The sequence below is a fragment of the Macrobrachium nipponense genome, chromosome 1, assembly GCF_015104395.2.
Source record: "Macrobrachium nipponense isolate FS-2020 chromosome 1, ASM1510439v2, whole genome shotgun sequence".
NCBI lineage: Eukaryota > Metazoa > Arthropoda > Malacostraca > Decapoda > Palaemonidae > Macrobrachium > Macrobrachium nipponense.
The window spans coordinates 201,261,679-201,284,252 of record NC_087200.1 but is presented as its reverse complement, the minus strand read 5'-3'; the positions used below and the strand labels follow the sequence as shown (position 1 = coordinate 201,284,252).

Here is a 22,574-nt window from a genome sequence, read left to right as displayed (position 1 = left end):
GGGAGGGGACTCGCTCCAGATCCCTTTTTCTCCTGGCGATGGAAGTTCTGCTTTTGGCAGACGCAAGGCACATCAAGATCCTGACAAGATTCGTGGCAGGGGTTCAGAAATGTCAGGGCGGACCTTCTCAGCCGCCGGAATCAGATTCTACCAACAGAATGGACCTTGCACCAGGAAGTCTGTCAAAAGTTAGGAAATTGTGGGGACGTCCTCTAGTAGACCTGTTCGCTACATCAAGGACGAAGAGGCTTCCTCTGTATTGCTCCCCGGTTATGGACCCAGGGGCAATTGCAGTGGACGCGTTGCTCTGGAACTGGACAGACCTGGATCTTACGCCGTTTCCCCCATTCAAGATCATGGGGGACGTAATGAGAAAGTTCGCAGCGTCAGAAGGGACAAGGTTGACTCTGATGCCCCAATGCCCCAATGTGGCGCAAGAGAGTGGTTCACAGAGGTCATGACGTTCCTTGTGACTTCCCAAGAACGTTGCCCTGGAGGAGAGATCTACTCAGACAGCCTCACTTCAAAAGGTTTCACCAAAACTCTCCGCTCTGGCCCTGACTGCGTTCAGACTATCGAAAAGCTGGCCAGAGCGAGAGGGCTTTTCAAAGGCAGCTGCGAGAGCAATCGCTAATGCTCGAAGAGCCTCTTCAAGAGCTGTCTACCAGTCTAAGTGGTCTTCCTTCAGGGCATGGTGCAAGAAGGAAGGAATTTCCTCTTCACGACCTCTGTGAATCAGATAGCAGATTTTCTTACTCTATCTAAGAAATGTGCAAAATGGTCAGTTCCTACAATCAAGGGTTATAGGAGTATGTTGTCTGCCGTTTTTCGCCACAGAGGAATGGACCTCTACGACAATAAGGATCTGCACGATCTCTTAAGGTCGTTTGAAAACTACCAAAATTCCACAAGCAAGGACCCCGCCCTCTATGGAATTTAGATGTGGTGTTGAAACATCTGATGCTAAGTCCCTTTGGAGCCTCTCCATGAGCTTCTCTAAAGGACTTAACAGAGGAAAACGCTTTTCCTAACTTCTCTGGCGACGGCGAAGAGAGTTAGTGAAATCCAAGCGTTCAGTAGCCTAGTGGGTTTCAAGGGAGACAGCGCTGTCTGCTCGTTGAACCCTTCTTTCTTGGCTAAGAACGAGAAAACCCGTCTAATCCTTGGCCAAAGAGCTTTGAAATCAAAGGAATATCGAGTCTCGTGGGTCAAGAACCAGAGAGAGCCCTGTGCCCTGTCAGGGCTCTCAAGTTCTATGTGAATAGGACTAGAGAGATAAGAGGTCCCTCAGGTAATCTGGTGCTCGGTGAAGAGACCGGATTTGCCGTTGTCGAAGAATGCTGTTGCTTTCTTCTTGAGGGACGTCATTAAAGAGGCTCATTCATCTTGCCAGAAGACTGATAGAGCCTCTTTAAAGTGAAAGCTCACGAGGTCAGAGCCGTAGCTACCTCTCTTGCCTTCCAAAGGAACATGTCTATCAGAGATATTCTTGATAGCACCTTCTGGAGGAGCAATTCCGTATTCGCCTCACATTCCTCCGGGATGTGAGGACGATTTACGAGAACTGTAGTTCTTTGGGACCTTACATTTCGGCAGACACAGTTTGGGGGGCTGAAAGGTAGCTCTCCCTATCCCTTAGCTTAGTTAGGTTAGTTTATTGTGTTTTTGGTTTGATGGTGAGATCTTCTGTGAAAATCTCCCATTCCATAGTTGTAATATCAGGGGTTTTTTGCGTTAGTTGGTCAGGTGGTGGTCGGTTGCTGTGTTACTGCCATATGTTTGCCTAGATGGTCTTGTCGCATTGTGGTCACGCCCCCGTTGACAGAGCATCCAGAGAGCGCCAGCACTACAGGTCAAGCACCTGGCTGGCAACTCTGATAAAGCATAAGCAGGCTTTAGGTGACAGTAATCACATAGTCTACTTTGCTATCAGGTAAGGAACCAATAAGTTAATCTTTTATTTTAATTTAAAATTTCCTAAAAATCCTAGTCTGTCTCTACCCACCATCCGAAGGTGTGATTCAGCTATATATATATCTGTCAGGTAAGTTTCATGAACAAAATGTTATTGTTATAATACAATTAAGTTTGTTCATACTTACCTGGCAGATATATATACTTAGAGTGCCCACCCTCCTCCCCTCAGGAGACAAGGGCCATGAATAAATATGAATAGAAAATGGGAATGGTTCCTGATATCCGCCGCCCAGCGGCGGGAATGGGTACTACCACCTGACGCCCCACTACGTGTGCCGCGAATTTTGAAATTCTGTCGGACGTCAGAAATACAGCTATATATATATCTGCCAGGTAAGTATGAACAAACTTAATTGTATTTATAACAATAACATTTTTTTAAAAATTCGCGAAAAAATACTTATAGGCCTACCAGGCAAAAACTTTTGAATCACGCACCTTGTGGGATGCTGGGAGCTCACGGATCAAGGCGTTGTTTTGTTTACAATCGTTACGCAGGCGCGCAAACGCAAATTTCTTTCTATCACACTAAAAAGTATCAGTGACACATCTCGGAAATTATTTAGTCACTTTGACATAATTTCTGCACCATTTTAAATTAGTCGTTACATGGAGTATTATATATAAAAAACTGTGCGCAATTTCATGTAGAATACAACGAAAAAATACTCATGATTGTAGCTTTATCAGTTTTGAAATATTTTCTATAAATAACAATGTGCCAAAATTCAATCTTCGGTCAACTTTGACTCAACTGAAATGGTCGAAAACGCAAATTGTAAGCTAAAACTTATATTCTAGAATATTCAATCATTTACCTTCATTTTGCAACAAATTGGAAGTCTCTAGCACAATATTTCGATTTATGGTGAATTTATGAAAAAAAACTTTTTTCCTTTTTTTTTTTTTTTTTTTTTACGTCCGTGCGGTAACTTCCGAAAAAATCATAAATTTGTTTGTGCGATTGTCGTAATGTTTGCACCATTTTAAATTAGCCGTTACATAAAAATTTTATATATGGGGAAATGTGCGCAATTTCATGCACAATACAACTAAAACACAACCCATTGTTGTAGCTTTTATCAGTTTTGAAATATTTTTCATATAAATAACGATAAGTGCTAAATTTCAACCTTCGGTCAACTTTGACTCTACCGAAATGGTCGAAAAAAACATAATTGTAAGCTAAAACTCTTATATCCTAGCAATATTCAATCAATTACCTTCATTTTGCAACAAATTAGAAGTCTCTAGCACAATATTTTGATTTATGGTGAATTTTTGAAAAAAAAAAACATTTTCCTTACATCCGAGCGGTAACTCTTCCGAAAAAAATCAGAAATTTTTTCGTGCGATTTTGGTAATGTTTGCACCATTTTAAATTAGCCGGTACATAAAATTTTATATATGAAAATGTTCGCAAGTCATAATGCAACCAAAAATAATTGAAGGTTGTAGCTTTTCTCATTTTCAAAATATTTGCATATAAATCATGATAAATAGAATCTTACAGTCTAGTAATATTCATCATTTATCTTCATTTTGAAACAAATTTGAAGTCTCTAGCACAAGGTATTTCAGAAAGCTATGTTCAGTACTACAGCAAAAAAAACGAATTCCATACCTAATTTCAGCGTGCTTTTTACATATGACAGGCTAGGATGAGGGAGCTTGAAAAGGACAGTATGCAACCACTTAAGTATAAAATGTACCTGTTTGTACATGAACTTTCCTGTCAGATATATACTTAGCTATAGTCTCCGACGTTCCCGAACAGAAATTTCAAATCTCGCGGCACACGCGTCAGGTAGGTCAGGTGGTCTTCCTTACCCGCCGCTGGGTGGCGGGTGTATGAACCAATCCCCTTGCTTGTCAGATTTTCTCTGTCGCTGGAAACGATAACAACTGTTGTCGGTTCCTCTGGATAGATTTTTCGATTCTCGCTTGCCTGGAGTTGATTTGGACTTGTGGTTGACGTATTCGCTCTGTTTGGCTTGGCATACGCTAATTGTGGACCGTTTTGATTTTGAACTGGAATTTTCTTTAACAATGTCTGACCTGGATTCAGTAGCTAAAACTTCTGTTTTGTTTAGGGTTTTGTGTGATTGAAGGGTGTAATGTGAGGTTGCCGAAAGCTTCGGTTAACCCTCACACTGTATGCATGAAATGCAGGGGGAATGAATGTTCTTTTAGTAACCCTTGTAAGGAATGCGAGGTTTTGAATGACGAATATAAGGCTCTCTCTTCTTATGTTAGGAAGTTGGAACGTGACAGAGTACGTAAGGCTTCCTCTAGAAGTTCTAGTAGGTCTAGAATGAGTGAGTTTGGATGTAGATCCAAATACTAATGTAGAAGTAGAACCTTCTTCCCAAGTGCAGCCCTGCTCCCCACACCGAAGCCGAAGATTCGTCTTTGGAGGCGGCGGCTTTAAGAGCCACGATTCTTTCTATGGATCAGAAGATTCGTCGGTTAGAGCTAAGGAGAGTGTTAGTGATCAGTGCAGTGTCCCCAGTGTTGTGGAGGGTGCGTCTGACGGCTCCTTAGTGCCTCTGGCCTAGACCTCTTCCAGACTCCCAGTTCCAGTGGAGTAGGAAAGTCGAAAGCCGCAAGAGGGCTAGGGAGAGCCCCCACCGGTCAGGCGTCCCTCGGCAGATCCTGAAGTACGCTCCCAGGCTGCCTCGGATCGCTACAAGAAGGAGATCCTACTTCAATTGCTTCTCCTCTTCGTCGTCTCCCTCTCCGAAGAGAGGTTGGAACTCCCCGGATGCGTCGCGCCCGTTGAAGAGGGCTTGGAAGGCTCCCTGCAGTCCTTTGGCTTCCAGCCCGGAAGTTTTCCCAGGAGAAACTTCTTTGGAAGCAAAGAAGCCCAAGAGATCTTGTGATCGCTCTTCTTCTCGCGCCCCTCAGTCTGCGCCTGGTTCGGAGGAAGACCAGCCAGATTCTCCTATTAAGAGTCCTTGCGGGACTTCAGGCTCAGATCTCGGCGTTGGCGGACTCTCTGGCTTTAGATCGCGTAGGAAGAAGGACGTTTCTCTTCCGATCAAGAGATCTAGGCGCCGTTCGTCAGAGGATCGTTTCTCCTCTTTGTAGGCGTTCTCCTTCATATGGGGAGTTTTCGTATGAAGACAGGAGCTCACGCGAGCGGACCCCGCTCTCCTGGCTCTCTTTCTGCTTCGAGGCGCCAAACATCGGTCAGACGCTCTGCGGAGAAAGAAGTTTTTTCCTCCAGATTGGATGCCCGCTTCTGGTAAGCGCTCTTCGCCTGTTCATCACGCTGTTTCGAGGGTACGGCCGGAAGGAGATAGATACTTTGAGCAGAACAGACCTCTTTCTTCTCGTCTCCCTCTCGTGGAACTTCTCCTCAGCAACTTCGAGAAACTAGAAGGCGCCCTTCTACAAGTAGGCGCTCGTCTCGGATGTCGCTCTACCCGAGTTTCGGATCGGGCGTTGAGTAGATGTTTTTCTCCTACTCGTAACTCCTCTCCCTTCAGACGTCAAGAGTCTGGTAGGAGCCATGCGCCTGATAGGCGTCCTGCTGGTAGCCGCTCCCCGCAAGATAGGCGCCAAGAGCTACTGTACGTCGTTCTCCTGGTAGGCGCTCGTCTTTTCAAGGCGTCCTACTCCTGACTATTCTCCTCGTGGCAGACAACAAGAGACTTTCAAGCGCCCTTCTCCCGTGTAGGCGCTTTCTTCTTCTAGACGCCGTTCTCCTGACCGTTCGTCTCTTGGTAGGCACCAAGAGCCACTCGCAAGCGCCCTTCTCCCGATAGGCGCTCGTTAGCTTTAAGGCGCCCTTCTCCTGAATGTTATCCGCTTGTCAGACTCAAGAGTCTCGCAAGCAGCCTTCTCCTGGTAGGCGCTTTTCTCTTTCCAGTCGACCTCTGTTGATCGTGCTCAACTGGACAAGAATCAAGAGCCGCGCAAGCGCCCTGCTCCTGATAGGCGTCAACGCCTGGCAGCCGCTCTCCTCAGGATAGGCGCACAGATTCTGTCGATGTATCCAGACCTTCTCGGGGTAGGAGCCCTGCTTCTCCTTCAGCCGAGATTTCGTCTATCTCGAAGAGGGAGTCTCATTGCAGACAATCCAGATCGGACGGGCGCTCTTCCTTTTCGTCTCGTCGTTCTCCTGCTGATTTGAGCTCTTCTACGAGAAGGCGCTCTCCAACCTCTCGCTCGGCTCCTGCTAGGACCTCTTCGTCGCCTAAGGATCTTTCCGCGCTCTCCTCGACAAGAAATCCTAGAGGGTTCGGATGAAGAACCGAACACTTCTGCAGCGGTATCTTCTTACAAGAAGCTCACAGAACTTCTCCTGCAAGAATTCGGGGATTCCCGTTACTCCTACGGCTCCTCCTCCTTCTCCTCACTCGTTATTTTCTACGGTGAAGACAGCGAAAGGTTCTTCTTGTGTGAGGATGAAGCCGACCCTTTCGATTGAAGAAGGCATGAGGAGTTTTGGTTCCTGGATGACTTCCAAAGAGGAAGCGGGGAAAACGATGTTCGCTTTCCCTCCTTCGAAGTTATCAGGACGAGCTGGGGCGTTTCTGGTATGAAACAGGAGAGTCCTTGGGATTTGGGTCTACCTTCCTCGGCCGATTCTGACTTTTCGGCTCTGGTAGATGCCACAAGGAGAGCTGCTCTGAACTCTGCGAAGACAACTTGGGCAATGAACGAAGTAGACCACATTCTGAAAGGCATGTTCAGAGTGCTGGAGGTCTTTAACTTCCTTGATTAGTCGCTGGGAGTCCTGGCTAAGGAGATAGAGGTGCCAGAGTCTTTTTTCCAGGAGAATCTCATGTGCGTTTTGTCTTGCATGGACAAGTCTGTAAGAGACGGAGCGAGTGAATCGCCTCCCTGTATGGGCCGGGATCGTGAAGAAGAGATCTGTATATTCCTTCTTGACGAAGTCCGTCTCCCACGCTCAGAGGTCTTCTTTGCTTTTTGTTCCTCTTTCCGCTCAGTTATTCCCTAAGCATCTAGTCCAGGACATATCAAGATCGCTTTCGGCTAAAGCCACCCAGGACCTTTTGGCCCAGTCAGCAAGGACATCGGCCTTCCTTCCCTACCAAGGCTAAGAAGGAGAAGTCGAGTACTCGGGAACCTTTCGAGGGGTTCTTCCCTCCAAGAACCTCTGCGTTTAGGGGTCGTAGACCCTCAGAGGAGGTAAGACTTTCGCCAAGTCAGTCAAGGCCCCCAAATAACTTGCAAGTCCTTCAGACAACGGTGGGTGCCAGACTCTTAGGATTTGCGGAAGTCTGGGCCCAGAAAGGGGCGGATCCTTGGACCCTTTCAATTTTGAGGAGAGGTTACTCATCCCTTTCACCTCAAGACCTCCCTTGACGACCACCCAAGGGAGTTGACGGCCAGGTACAGAGACCACCCCATCATGAATCAAGCTCTCCATCTAGCAGTAGAACAGATGCTGGAGGAGGCGGCTATCGAACTAGTGACAGACTATCGTCATCAGGCTTCTACAACCGCCTTTTCCTAGTTCTGAAATCCTCAGGGGGATGGAGACCGGTGTTGGATGTAAGCGCCCTGAACTTCTTCGTAGAAAAGAAGAAGTTCACAATGGAAACACCTTTATCAGTGCTGGCAGCACTTCGTCCAGGGGACTGGATGGTATCCTTGGATTACAGGACGCTTACTTTCACGTACCGATCCATCCTTCCTCTAGGAAGTTTCTCAGATTCATGATGGGGGGAAAAATTTTCCAGTTCAGGGCTCTGTGTTTCGGCCTCTCGACGGCCCCTCAAGTGTTCACGGGGATCTTGAGGAACGTAGCTCAATGGCTTCATTTGAAGGGGGTGAGGATATCCATGTATCTCGACGATTGGCTGATAAAGGCCAATTCAGAAGATCGTTGTTTGAAGGACTTGCAAGTAACACTAGAATTGACGAAAGGCGTTGGTACTTCTGGTCAATTTCAAGAAGTCTTCGCTAATTCCCTCGAGCAAGAGTGTGTGTATCTCGGGATACGGATGAACTCTCCGAGTTTTCGGGCTTTCCCTCTCAGGAAAGGATAGCCCGTAGCCGAGGATTCGAGAGATTAACAACCTTCTTAGGGAAAGAAGTATGCACAGCGAGGGAGTGGATGAGTCTGCTGGGGACGCTCTCCTCGCTGGAGCAATTCGTTTCCCTAGGAAGGTTGCACCTGAGACCGCTCCAATTCTTTCTTCATCGGAATTGGAGTCGTCGTTCTCAGGATTTGACGTTCCCTCCCTGTCGTTATCTCAGGAAGTCAAGAAGCAACTCACATGGTGGACAGATCCAACCTCTTTGCGAAGGGACTGTCTCTTCAATCCCAGAGCCCCAACCTAGTGTTGTTCTCCGACGCGTCGACACAGGTTGGGGGGCGACTCTGGGAACCAGCGAGGCGTCAGGTACCTGGGTGGGGGACCAGGTATCCTGGCACATCAACAGAAAGGAGTTGATGGCTGTGTGGTTGGCTCTGAAAGCTTTCGAGCCCAACGTCAGAAGATCAGTAGTGCAGATCAACGCGGACAACACTACAGCTATGGCATATATCAGAAAACAGGGGGGGACGCATTCCTTCTCTCTGTACGAGACGGCAAGAGACCTTCTTCTGTGGGCAGAAGAAAGGGGAATCAAGCTTCTCACCAGGTTCGTGCAGGGAGAAAGGAATGTGAGAGCAGATCTCCTCAGCAGGAAAGATCAGGTCCTTCCCACAGAGTGGACTCATCATTTGGATGTATGCCAGAGCCTGTGGAAGTTGTGGGGAGGTCACACATAGACCTCTTTGCCACGTCGAAAAACAAGAGACTGGATCCTTACTGCTCTCCGATCTCAGATCCAGAGGCATTAGCAATAGATGCTTTTCTGCTAGACTGGAGCGGACTCGCATCTACGTTTCCCCCTTCAAGATTTCTGGGGCTAACAATAAAAAAATTTGTAGAGTCAGATTCAACGAGAATGATCCTAATCGCTCCCTTTTGGCCAGCCCAAGAATGGTTCACAGAGGTACTGGAATGGTTAGTGGACCTTCCAAGATCGCTCCCGCTAAGGAGCGATCTACTCAGACAGCCCCACTTCGACAGGTACCACAAAAATCTCCTCGCTCTCAGTCTGACTGGCTTCAGACTGTCCAAAGTCGGTCAGAGCGAAAGGCTTTTCAACAACAGCTGCTAAAGCAATCGCAAGAGCGAGGAGGCCTTCCACCTTGCGTGTATACCAGTCAAAGTGGGATGTCTTCAGACGATGGTGCAAGAGAAAGAACATTTCCTCTTCCAGTACCTCTGTGACCCAGATTGCGGATTTCCTGCTTTTTCTCAAAGAAGAGTGTCATCTTGTTGTGTCTACTATTAAAGGATACCGCAGTATGTTGGCGGCGGTATTTCGGCATAGAGGCTTGAATATCTCCGAGAATAAGGACCTGCATGATCTTATTAGGTCATTTGAAACTATTAAAAAACGATCTCATATTGCACCGAACTGGAATCTAGACGTAGTTCTACAATTCCTTGGATCATCTAGATTTGAACCACCTAGTTCAGCCTCGTTCAAGGATCTGACGAAGAAGGCTCTCTTCCTTACGGCCCTAGCAACAGCTAAGAGGGTGAGTGAGCTCCAAGCTATTGAGGGCAATGTCGGGTTTAAGGAAGAATCTATGGTTTGTTCGTTTCTTCCAGGATTTCTTGCTAAGAACGAAAACCCATCACGTCCATGGCCCAGGAGCTTTGAAATTCGTGGTTTATCTTTTCTTGTAGGGGAAGAGCCTGAAAGAACTCTTTGCCCTATAAGAATTGTAAAGTATTACCTTAAGAGGAAGGAGCAACTTGAGGCTAATCAAGATGTACTTTGGTGCTCCGTGAAGGACCCCACTCGGCCCATGTCGAAAAATGTCCTGTCCTTCTTCTTGAGAAGCCTTATTACAGAGGCACATGTTGCCTGCAAGGAAGAGCATTTAAGCTCCTGAAGGTGAAAGCTCACGAGGTGAGAGCCATTGCAACTTCGCTTGCATTCAAGAAGAATATGTCTGTGCGGAACCTGATGGAGGCGACCTTCTGGAGATGCCAATCGGTTTTCGCAAACCACTACCTACGTGATGTAAAAATCACTTATGATAAATGCTTCGCCTTGGGCCCTTTCGTATCGGCGGATTCGGTGCTGGGGCAGGGAGCTGAAACTTATCCTTTTTAAACTTTGATATGTTACCCTATATTTTGTATTTGTGTTTTTGGTTGTCTGAAAGAGGTTGCAGGAGGCACCTCTTTGTCGTAGTATAACCCTTTGTATTTGGTTAGGTGGTCTGTTGGGTTTTGGCTCCTTGCAGAGGTAGTGGTAAGGATCTGTTATGTAAGTGGACAAGTTCCCTTTAACAGGATCCGACTTGGATTCTACCACAGAAGGGGATCACATATTCCAGTGGTAGATCCGAGGGTCTTTCAGCAACAGGTCACGTCCTAGCTGTAGCTCTCCAGGCAATGCAGACTCAAAGACAGTACGTATCTATGAAGTCTTCAGCCTGAAAAGGTGAGAACCAAGGTTTTTATATCCTACAACATTAGTTGTTTCCCTTCTTTTCCTGTATTATTTAGCTGTCTCTTACCCTCCACCAAGGGTGCCAATCAGCTAAGTATATATCTGACAGGAAAGTTCATGTACAAAAATGATATTGTTAAACTACAATAAAGTTTTGTACATACTTAACTGCAGATATATACGATTAATGGCCCACCCACCCAGCCTCCCCTCAGGAGACAGGTGGAAGAGAAAATCTGACAAGCAAGGGGGATTGGTTCATACACCCGCCACCCAGCGGCGGGTAAGGTAGACCACCTGACCTACCTGTCGCGTGTGCCGCGAGATTTGAAATTCTGTCGGGAACGTCGGAGACTATAGCTAAGTATATATCTGCCAGGTAAGTATGTCACAAAAAACTTTATTGTAGTTTAACAATATCATGTTACATAATTAACAATTTATAATATTAAAAACAGTATGCGTTTTTGAAAAACGTTGTGAACTTGGAACGTCGTAAGCGTTGTAAAGTCGGAAAAACCGTTGAAACCCAGCCCGGATTTTTTAATGAAATCTTTTTAGAAAACCCATCGTAACCTCGGATCGTTGTAAGCCGAAGCCATCGTAAGCCGGGGACTGCCTGTATATCAAAACAGGCAAATATTTTCCACTTAATGGAAAGAGAGACAGCTTGATGCTTGTCTGGCCAACTGTCAGAAACGATTAGAGGAAGGTTAAATGTGCAGTTGTTCCTTATCATAACGACTGATTTAATTTTCAACAGATGCCTAACACTACCCCAAATATTCCACATGTTGGTCCTTCCATATTCTATAATCTTTGTTATATTTTGCATTTCTGTTACTGAAAGATTTTCATGTTTGCCATTGTGCTAAACTAAAAACTGCATTGAATGCCCAGTCATACCTGAGAGACAGTTGAGATGGTTAGTCCAAAGCCTAGTCATGCTACATACCATCCGAAGCCTAGAGCAAGGTACTATTTTCATTGTGCATTCACATGGGGCCAGTGAGAAAACATTTGGCCACAGGCTGTGCATCAGTAAATGTAAACTTTGAGTTTAGTACCCTTGAATTATCAATTACTCAAAGAAAATGTAATTGCAAATATGTATGCATCCTTTTATTGTATTAATATTATTAATCTTATCTTACTTCATTAAGAAGAATAGGCATTTATATGTTGCAGACCTTACACTGTGGTTCTTCAGACACCAGTTGAAAAAGGAGGGGTGTGATTCTTAGTGAGGGTATCCTCAGGCCCTGTCCACACTGTCAAGTAGAGCCCCACTGCCCGCTGTTTGTATTTATCTCGCTTCTGAAGCAATGTTACCAGATGATCGGTCTCTGGCCTTACCAGGCAAGGTCCGTCTGTAGCAGTGTTACCAAAGTGAGGAAATTCGTCTGCTAACTATGAAGATTTGAGTTAGGGACAATCAGACGAGGTTATGAGTACGTACCTAATTCCCCCTCAAACTGATATGAGGAAATATGTCCTCAACGCTTATAGCTGTATTAAGGCATTTCTACAGATTTTATTTCATATGTATTGTATACACACACACTTATCTACAGTACATTATATATACTTACATTCATACATACACATGCACAGATAGACTATTCTTGTATAAAAGGATAAATCTGGTGGAGGTCAAGAACTGCAAAGTTATTCCAGGCGACCATGTAGCCCCCAAACACAGGCTGCTTATGTATGGACTTGAAGTTGAAAAGGGAAAGAAAAACCAAAGCTAAAGGGATAAGGAAAATTAAATGGTACGAATTACAGAAGGAAGGGCATAAGAAGAGAGAGTTTAAGAGGAGGGTTTTGGAGGATATTGATATAGGGATTGAAGATGTTCAAGAATGGTGGGCACGAAATGCAGCAGTAATAAGAAGGCATGGAAAGGAGCTGCTAGGAGAGACATCTGGTATCATATGGAAGAAAATGGATAGTTGGTGGTGGGATGAAGACATTGAGAAAGTAGTAAAAGATAAGAAGGAGGCAAAGAAAAGATGGGAAGAGTCACAGTCAGTGGAAGACAGAAATAGGTACAGAGAGAAAAACAAGGTGGTGAAAAATGGTGGTATGCCCAAGCTAAAGCAAAGTCGTATGATGATGTGTATAATGAGCTGGGGACAAAGGAAGGATTAAAGAAGATGATGAAGCTATCAAAGGCTAGATCATAAGAGCACCAAAGATATAACACACCATCAAACAAATAAAGAATCAAGAGGGTGTAGTGCTTAGAAAAGGAGGAAGACATTGTGAAGAGATGGAAAGAATATTTCGAACAGTTGTTAAATGAAGAAAATAATAGACTAATAAGAGAGGATGGGCAAGTGAACATTGGCATGGTAATGGGGTTTCTAGGCAAGAGGTACTAAATGCACTGAAGAAGATGAAGAATGGGAAGGCAACCGGACCAGACATGATCCCGGTGGAGGCATGGAAAGCATTAGGAGATGAAGGAGTGGATATACTGTACGATCTTATGATAAAGATCCTTGAACAGGAAAAGATACCAAATGAGTGGCGTGGGAGTATATTGATCCCAATTTTTAAAGGGAAAGGCGATGTCCAAGAGTGTGGTAATTATAGGGGCATTAAATTGATGTCCCACACTTTGAAGATACTGGAAAGGATGATAGATGCTAGACTGAGAGAAGAAGTACAAATAGGTAAAGAGCAGATGGGATTTATGAAGGGAAGGGGAACAACAGATGGTATATTTTGTCTGAGGCAAATAATGGAGAAATTCGGGGAAAGACAAAGGGACCTACATATGGTATTCATTGACCTTGAAAAGGCTTATGACAGAGTCCCGAGACAAGAGGTATGGAGGAGCCTGAGGGAGAAGATGGTGCCAGAGAAGTATGTGCGATTGATACAAGAGATGTACCGGAATGTATTTACCAGAGTGAGGAGCAGTGTTGGGGAGACAGAAGGTTTTGAGGTGAGAGTAGGATTACACCAGGGGTCGGCTCTGAGCCATTATCTTTAACATAGTGATGGATGTTATAATAGAGGAAGTAAGGGAGACAGTACCATGGAACATATTGTATGCGGATGATATTGTTCTGTGTGCAGAGAGCAGGGAAGATCTGGAAGTGAAATTGGAAAGATGGAGACAAGTACTGGAGGACAGAGGAATGAGAATAAGTAGATCCAAGACAGAATATATGTGTACCACCACTGAGGGGGATGATAGAGAAAGTATTCAGCTTGGTGGAGAGCAAATAAGGAGAGTGATAAGTTTAAGTATTTGGGATCTTTTGTTAACGCTGGAGGAAGTATGGAAGAAGAAGTAAAACATCGGGTACAGGCAGGCTGGAACAACTGGAGAGCGGCCTCGGGCGGGAGTTCTTTGTGACAAAAGAGTGCCGCTTAGGTTAAAAGGAAAATTTCACAAGACGGTGGTAAGAACAGCAATGCTGTATGGTACGGAAACAGCTAGCATGAGAAAAGCAGAGCAGAAGAAGATGGATGTGGCAGAAATGAGATGCTTAGGTGGATGTCTGGGGTAACAAGAGTGGATAGGATCAGAAATGACTACATAAGGGGAGTCAACTAAGGTGGTGGAAGTATCAAAGAAAGTGCAGGAGGGGAGGCTGAGATGGTATGGACACCTGTTGAGGAGAGATGAGGACCACGCTGGGAGACATATTATGGGAGTGGAGGTGCAAGGAAGAAGAAAGAGAGGGAGACCAAGAAAGAGATGGAAGGACTGTGTGAGAGGAGATTTACATGAGAAGGAATTGATGAGGCAGAAGCGCAAGATAGAAATAGATGGAAACGGCTCATCCGAAACGGCGACCCCATATAAAAATGGGCGGGAAAAGCTGGGAAGAAGATACATACACATGCATACATATGTAAACATATTATATATTTAAGATTTCACTGAGTGTACTTTGATGTTTGTATGTTCTTCATTCCTGAAAGCATTTGTTACTGGAGATAAATTTCGTATTAACTTAGTGGATATGAATAATGAATAATTAAAACACATAGATGTTTATAGAGAAATTGTGTTCCGTTCTTAACATTCATTACGTTTTATGCATTTTTTCGTATTAGAGCGACTAGCAACAAATAAATAAATAAATAAAAAAATAAAAAAAATGGTAGACCCAACTCGGTTTTATGGAAAAATTTATATACCTTTTTATTTGGAAACATATTTGCACATGATTTTGATGTAGGTACTGTGAATGTGATATGTACATATTCTTTTCGTTTATGGATACATGTCTCTGCAATGGGGAACAAAACTGTACAAACAGGTTTATAGAATAACATGAGTAAAGAACTTTACATGCATAGCATTCATTCATTCGCTTGTTTCTCTCTCTCTCTCTCTCATCTCTCTCTCTCTCTCTCTCTCTCTCTCGCTCAAAATCTCTCTCTCTCTCTCTCTCTCTCTCTCTCTCACACACACAAAATATCATCATGGTATCTGAAGCGTAAAAAGGCTGGAGGTTGCACTAGGTTTACGCCGACTAAATCTATGATTGAATGCTTGAAGTCATGGTGATGATATAAATGGAGGGAAGAGGTGGGGTGGAGGAGGTAGGACAAACTAATGAAGAGTAATGATGACTTCTTTAAATGGTATTGGATATGTAAATAAAATGTCTGATATAGCTAATACAGTAATTATGTAAATTAAAAAAAAAAGAAAAAAAAAGCTCATAAAATTGTTTTATTATTTAAGAGATCAGCTAATTTAGGTCAGGTATACCTCTCAAGTTTTCTTTCAAACTAATGAGGAAATACTCGGTGAGGAAATATAGCAACGCTGCTGTAGTCTTCTCCACAACGCAGGATAGGTGGGTTTGGTCGGGAAGTTTAGGTCGTTCAGTAGGCAATAACAAGGGTGGTCTCACCATGCCTAGCACATTGGAAAAGAAAAAAATAGCACTGTGTAAAGTAATACTTGCAGTGTGTTTAAGAAAAAAGGAAAAAAAAGATAGAGTGCAGAAGAGAGAGTGGGTTGCGTAAAAGAGGAGAGTTGGGAAGTCATGTGACTATGTTACGTGAACTCCAACATGGACCTGAGCATGAATTTATCAAGTACATGAGAATGGATGTAAATAGGTTCTATACACTACTTGCAAAAGTGGAACCGTACATAAGAAAGCAGGATACCAATTTGAGGCAGAGTATAAGTGCAGAAGCTCGTCTGGAAGCAACGCTCAGATTTTTTAGCATCTGGGTGCTCATATACATCGCTGCAATATACCACGAGGATATCAAAGCAGAGTTTGTCTCTAATTATACCGGAGACAGGTGAAGCCATATATGCAGTTCTCAAAGATGATTATTTAAAGGTGAGTGTTTCTTTAAAGGTTAATGATAACATCACTTTCACACCAAGTAATCTTATATTTTCTATGCTAATATGAATAATGCCAAATTTTGTATCCTGACGAACCCTTCCCAAAAAAACAAGTAATGGTAATTTATATCAACAATAAACAGTAATATAAATGTGAAAAACTACTCTTTAACCATTGATGTCGACGAAAGACGACAAAGTTTAGCAAGAAAAAGAACATCATAAATTAGTTTTTCTGCATAAATTTTGGTTTCCCCTTTCAATTGTGGTCTTAGATCGTTTGCAACTACAGTTGCAAAAGGCCGAGTACAATCATCAGCAGTGTCCTGTGTAGACGACAATTCCCTCAGCTGGTGGAGGGCTTGCCGTAACATCGTCTGCATCGTCACGCATCCTTTTGCCTGATCGATTGGCAGTATTCACTGTAGTAGAGGTGTCACTTCTGGCTGAATTGTCCGTAGGACATGCAGTAGACACTGCAGGCGGTGTCATTACAGGTGTTGTTGCTGCAAGAGATGTTTCACCAACTCCCATCAGTATTGGATCGTTGAAAATCTGTAATATTGAGAATAGACACGTGTAGTGCAATGTATATATATATATATTATTAATTATATCTATATATATATATATATATATAGATATATATATATATATATATATATATATATATATATATATCAGGAATTTTTTTCTTTTGAGAGAGAGAGAGAGAGAGAGGGGGGGAAGAGAAAAAAGATAACCAAAATAGAAATAGAAAAAGAAGAGGGAGAGAAAGATTGACTCTGCTTGGTTATGAAAGTATGCAGGTAAAGGTCATGGAATTGAGTCATTATATTTGCTTAATCTAAAGTTCACTGACATACTGCTTCTGCATTTCATTTACAGACACCTACAACCCCAGAGGAATGGATGCGTGTGGCGCATGGTTTTGTTTTCAAACAAGATGGGATTTCCCAAACTGTTTGGGGGCTATTGACGGGAAACATGTGTTGATAAGGCCTCCACCTGATAGTGGTTCGTACTTCTTTAATTACAAAGGAAGCCACAGCATCGTACTCCCTGCCATATGTGATGAAAACTGTGAATTTATATATGTAGCATAGGCACAAATGTAGAGTATCAGACGGAGGCGTGTGGGGACAAAACTGTACTCTCAATACTCGTATTGCAGTCAAACTGCTGGTCTGCCAGGGGATCGAATGGTTACCAGAAGTGAGATAACACTACCATACGTTTTTGTGCAGACGAAGCATTTCCATTGCGCCGACTCATTATGAAACCCTTTCCACATACTAATCAGACTAGAAGGAACGTATTTTCTCATATCGTCTCTCCAGGGCAAGACGTACTATAGAAAATGCATTTGGCATTTTGGCAAACAGATTTCGCGTGTTTATGTCACCTGTTCAACTACCTCCATCAAAAATTGATACCATAGTTTTAGCATGCACATCTCTGCATAACTTCCTCAGGTGAGACCATGTGAGCCACTACACGCCTGAAGGATGTTTAGAGTTGAGGATTTGTCAGTAGGACACATTATTCCTGGAAGCTGGCGACAAACTTATGAATTACCAGGGCTACAGAGGGTGAGCCGCAATGACATGGCTGATGCCAGGAATGTCTGTGAACAATATATGCAGTATTTTGTTCATGAAACTTACCTGACAGATATATATATAGCTGTATTCTCCGAAGTCCGACAGAATTTCAAAACTCGCGGCTCACGCAGTGGGCGGCCAGGTGGTAGTACCCATTCCCGCCGCTGGGAGGCGGATATCAGGAACCATTCCCATTTTCTATTCATATTTTTTCTGTCGCCGGTCGGTAAACACCTGTTTACAGACCTCCGCCAGGATTTTTGGATTTGACTCGTTCTAAGTATCTGGATGACTTTTGGTTTTGACTCTGGATTGTTGGATTGGCATACGCGATAGTGGACTGTTTTTTTATTTTGGATTGGCTTTTCTGTGAACGTGATGTCGGGATCAAGTTCAGTGAGCTTCAGAGTGTGTGTGAGGAGTGATTGCAAGGTGAGGCTACCGAAATCATCGGTAGACCCCCACACAGTATGTATGGGGTGTAGGGGGCATGTTTGTTTGTTGGATGATCGATGCATTGAATGCAAAAGTTTGACTGATGATGGATGGAAGGTGTATGAGTCCTATCGGCGTAAGTTGGAGCGCGATAGGATCAGGTCTTCCTCCAAGAGCGGTTCTACGAAAGGTAAGGGAAGTAACATTTCTCCTATTTTAACACCAGTAGAATTTGCTTCACCAAAAATCCTGTGTTGTGGCCTGAGGGCCCTGGTTCTGTGTCTGGAGAAGGTAATGCCCTTTCTCTGATTCTAGAGTCGTTACGCACTCTAGAGTCCAAAGTGTTGGCCCTAGAAAACGGCTCAAGTAAAGTGTGTGATCGTGCCCCTAGTGTTGTGGAGGGGGCGTCAGATCGGCCCCATAATGCCTCTAGGCCTAGACCTCTGTCGGACTCCCAGGACTCAGGGAGTGGGCATGTCGAAGCCGCAAGAGGGTTTACGGGGGCTCCCCACCGTTCTGGCGTCCCTTCGGCAGGACCTGTTGTTAGTTCCCAGGCTGCCAAGGAGCGTGCTCAGGCTCGCATCCTTAAGGACTGTTTTTTGTCCTCCGAGGCGCCCTCCCCGCGCAAGGGGTGGAGCGCTCGGAGAGACTCGCGTCCGTTGAAAAGGACTTTTCCGAGGGAGGACGCTTTACGTCCCCTCTCTCCGCTATCGTTGCGGTCTTCGCCTGCGTCGTATGACGCGTTTCCTCCACAGAAGAGAGGTAGGACGTCATCCGAGGACGACGCTGAGAAGCGCTTCTCTCGCGCCTCGGAGAGGCAGGTTGCTGTACCTGTGAGAAGGAAGGAGCGTCCCCTCGCCCCTCGTCTTCGCGCAGGCGCAGCCCTTCACCTCCTCTTGTTTCTTCGCCAACGAAGAGTATTCTTGTGTCTCTTCAAGACCAATTGTCGGCGTTAATGGCTCAGAAGACTCGCCCAGCAGCAGTTGAGCCTAAACGTAGGAAGGACGCTAGACTGCCTGTCAAGAGGACGAGGCAGTCCCCTTCTCCGTCTCCTCGTTCGTCTCTGTCTCCGCTTGCTTCTCCTTCGGAGCTTCCTTGTTCTCGTTATACGGGTAGGAAGTCTCGTGGACAGGACGCTTTTCTTCCCTCTCGACGTCCTGATCAGCCCGCGCGTCAGGACGCCTTTGAGGACGCTCGGCAGGACGCCTTGGAGGACGCTTTTGAAGACGCTCGGCAGGACGCTTTTGAAGACGCTCGTCGGGATGTTTTGCTTGACGCTTTGCCTGTTGAGAAGGCTTTCGAGAGCGCCCAGAAGGACGCTTTGAAAGCGAAAGCTGGACGCTTGAGCGGAAAGCGTAAGGACGCTCCTCGAGAGCGAGTAAGAGTAGCCTCTCTTGACGCTCAGCGCGGTCAAGACGCTCTTCGTTCTTCGAGCTCTAAGGATCGACAGAAGGTCGGTCGCTTTGAAGAGGCTGATATCAGTCATCCTCGAAAGCCTTTGTTGAAGGCTAGACCCGTTGGGCGCACGCCCTCTCCAGAGGTTCAATCTCCTTTGGCCTCTCGGGAGGAAGGAGAGCTTAGTAGTCCGGCGGACTCAGTTGAGGAGGAACAGCCTTCAGTTTCGTCGGTGTCCGATTACAAGGTGCTGGTTCGACTGTTACGCTCTTCTTTTGGTGAGAAGTTCCAGCCTGCAGCTCCCAAGTCTCCACCCTCTCAGTTTTCGTCATCTAAGTCGTGCAAGGTTCCGGAGTTTGTGGAGATGAAAACTTCTTTGTCCACTAAGAGAGCGTTCAAGAAGTTGCAGGATTGGATGGAACGTCGGAAGGATCAGGGCAAGTCGACTTTCGCCCTTCCGCCTTCAAGACTCAGTGGGAAAGGCGGCATCTGTATGAGACCAAAGGAGAAGTAGGAGTTAAGATCCCGTCGTCTTCCCAAGGGTGGGGGACTTTGCTAGTCTGGTCGATGCACAGAAGAGGTCTCTTTTATCGACCGCTAAGATTTCGTGGACGCCAACGGAGATTGACCATCACATGAAAGGTCTGTTAAGGACTCTGGAAGTCTTTAACTTTCTAGACTGGTGCTTGGGAGTCCTGGATCTTCAATCTAGGAGTCCTGACTCGTTGAGTCTGGGGGAGCTGTCCAATGTGTTATCCTGCATGGACAAGGCCGTCAGGGATGGTTCGGAAGAGTTAGTGTCTCATTTCGGCACTGCTTTCTCAAGAAGAGAGCGCTTTTCTGCAATTTTACAGCTAGGTCTGTTTCTTCATCGCAGAAAGCGGAGCTTCTCTTTGCACCTCTTTGAGCCATCTCTTCCCCCAGGCTATGGTAAAGGACCTGGCAGTGAGCCTACAAGAGAAGGCTACCCAGGACCTCTTGGCCCAGTCTTCAAGACGTCCCGCAGTCCCTACCACGTCGTCTTTTGGACGACCTCCTAGGAAGGTTAAACCCTTTCGTGGCGCTCCTCCCTCGAGAGGAAGAGGTTCCTTCAAACCTAAATCCTCTAAGTGAGAAGATAGTCCTTCAGATGCCGGTCGGAGCCAGGCTAAAGTTCTTTGCGGGGGCGTGGTAGAGAGAGAGATACAGATGCGTGGTCCCTCAAGATAGTGAACAGGGTGTACAAGATCCCCTTTTTGGACCCTCCTCCTCTATCCACAACTCCCAGAGATCTTTCCCCGTCATACCAAGGGGAGAAACATCAGGTTCTTTTAGATCTTTTAGATCAAATGATCAAGAAAAGAGCGGTGGAACAGGTCTTAGACCTGGGGTCACCAGGATATTACAACAGACTTTTCCTGGTACCAAAGCAGTCGTCGGGGTGGCGTCCAGTCTTGGACGTAAGCAACCTGAATCTTTTCATAGAAAAGAAAAAATTCAAGATGGAACGCCTCAGTCGGTTCTAGGAGCCTTAAGACCGGGCGACTGGATGTGTCCTTGGACCTACAGGACGCATACTTTCACGTGCCTATCCACCCTCTTTCAAGAAAGTTTCTGAGGTTTATGTTAAGGGACAAAGTTTGGCAATCCGAGCCCTTTGTTTCGGTTTAAGCACGGCTCTGATGGTATTTACCATGCTCATGAAGAACGTAGCGAGATGGTTACATTCTGCAGGAATAAGAGTGTCCCTGTATCTCAACGATTGGCTTATCAGAGCATCGTCAGAAGAAAGGTGTCTGAAGGACCTTCACTTCACGACCTTCACTTCACGTTAGCCTTGGCGAGGTCCCTGGGACTTTCTGGTCAACTCGAAAAGTCGCATCTGACCCCAACACAGTCCATCGTGTATCTGGGGATTCAGATGGGATTCAGTGGCTTTTCGAGCGTTTCCGTCCCAGGAACGACAGCTGCAAGGCTTAGAGAGAGTTTCGGCCTTCCTGGGAAGGAAGCTTGCTCGGCGAGGGAGTGGATGAGTCTGCTGGGGACATTTCCTCGCTGGAAAAGTTTGTTTCCCTGGGAAGACTACACCTCAGGCCTCCTCCCAGTTTTTCTTAGCAGAAGAATGGAGAGTCAAAGAGGATCTGGATGCGACCTTTTTGATCACCAAATCGGTGAAGAACCATCTAAGATGGTGGTTAGATCCTCGGAAGTTTCGAGAGGGGTTGTCCCTAAAGCTTCTGAGCCCCGACCTAGTGTTGTTTTCCGACGCCTCGGTGTCGGGATGGGGAGCAACACTAGGAGGGGAGGAAGTGTCAGGCACCTGGAGGGGGGAACAGGTGTCCTGGCACATCAATGTGAAGGAACTAGCGGCGGTTTTTCCTGGCGCTACAGTTCTTCCAGCAAAAGGTTGCAGAGAAAGTGGTCCAAGTCAACTCGAAACAACACCACAGCCCTTGCGTACCTAAAGAATCAGGGAGGTACACACTCCCGTCCTCTATTTTACTTAGCGAGGGAGATTCTGCTGTGGGCAGATGCGAGACGGATCAGGATCCTGACGAGATTTATTGCAGGAGTCCAGAACGTCAGAGCAGACCTTCTCAGCCGACAGGATCAGATCCTGCCGACGGAATGGACGTTGCACCAGGACGTCTGTCGAGAGCTCTGGAGACTGTGGGGACGTCCGTTAGTCGACCTATTTGCGACGTCGAGGACGAAGAGGTTGCCGTCTTTATTGCTCCCCTGTGTTGGATCCGGGAGCAGTCGCTATAGACGCTCTGCTCTGGGACTGGACGAACCTGGACTTGTATGCCTTTCCGCCATTCAAGATCATGAGGGGAAGTAGTAAGGAAGTTCGCGGCATCGGAGGGGACGAGGTTGACCCTGATCGCCCCACGATGTGGCCCGCGAAGGAATGGTTCACGGAGGTAATGGTCCTTCATCATAGACTTTCCGAGGACGTTGCCCTGGAGGAGAGATCTACTCAGACAGCCCCACTTCGCAAGATATCACCGAAACCTCTCTGCTCTGGGTCTGACTGCGTTCAGACTATCGAAAAGTTGGCCAGAGCGAGAGGTTTTTCTAAAGCAGCTGCGAAGGCGATCGCCAACGCAAGGACTTCCTCGAGAGCTGTTTACCAGTCGAAGTGGGCTTCCTTCAGGGCATGGTATAGAAAGGAGGGAATTTCCTCTTCCACTACCTCTGTGAGCCAGATAGCCGATTTCCTGCTATTTTTAAGAAATGTGCAGAAGCTGGCAGTCCCGACCATCAAGGGATATAAGAGTATGCTGTCAGCAGTCTTCCGACACAGAGGCCTAGACCTTACTGACAACAGAGATCTTCACGAT

At 45.8% G+C, this 22,574-nt stretch overlaps 1 protein-coding gene across 4 annotated transcripts in view; it reads left to right on the top strand.

The window, feature by feature from the left end:
- LOC135220026 (uncharacterized) overlaps window positions 1-22,574 on the top strand; it is a 425,700-nt gene that overhangs the window by 382,885 nt on the left and 20,241 nt on the right. For 3 of the 4 annotated variants that reach the window (XR_010315556.1, XM_064257352.1, XM_064257351.1), the window contains one exon: window positions 16,706-16,900. The exons of the other annotated variant lie outside the window; for it this stretch is intronic. Coding sequence is in view for 2 of the 3 variants with exons in the window: in XM_064257352.1 (XP_064113422.1) it covers window positions 16,706-16,813 (108 nt within the window). In the remaining variant the exon portion in view is untranslated. Of the gene's footprint in view, window positions 1-16,705; window positions 16,901-22,574 lie in introns of those variants that run through there. 4 annotated transcript variants of the gene reach the window in all.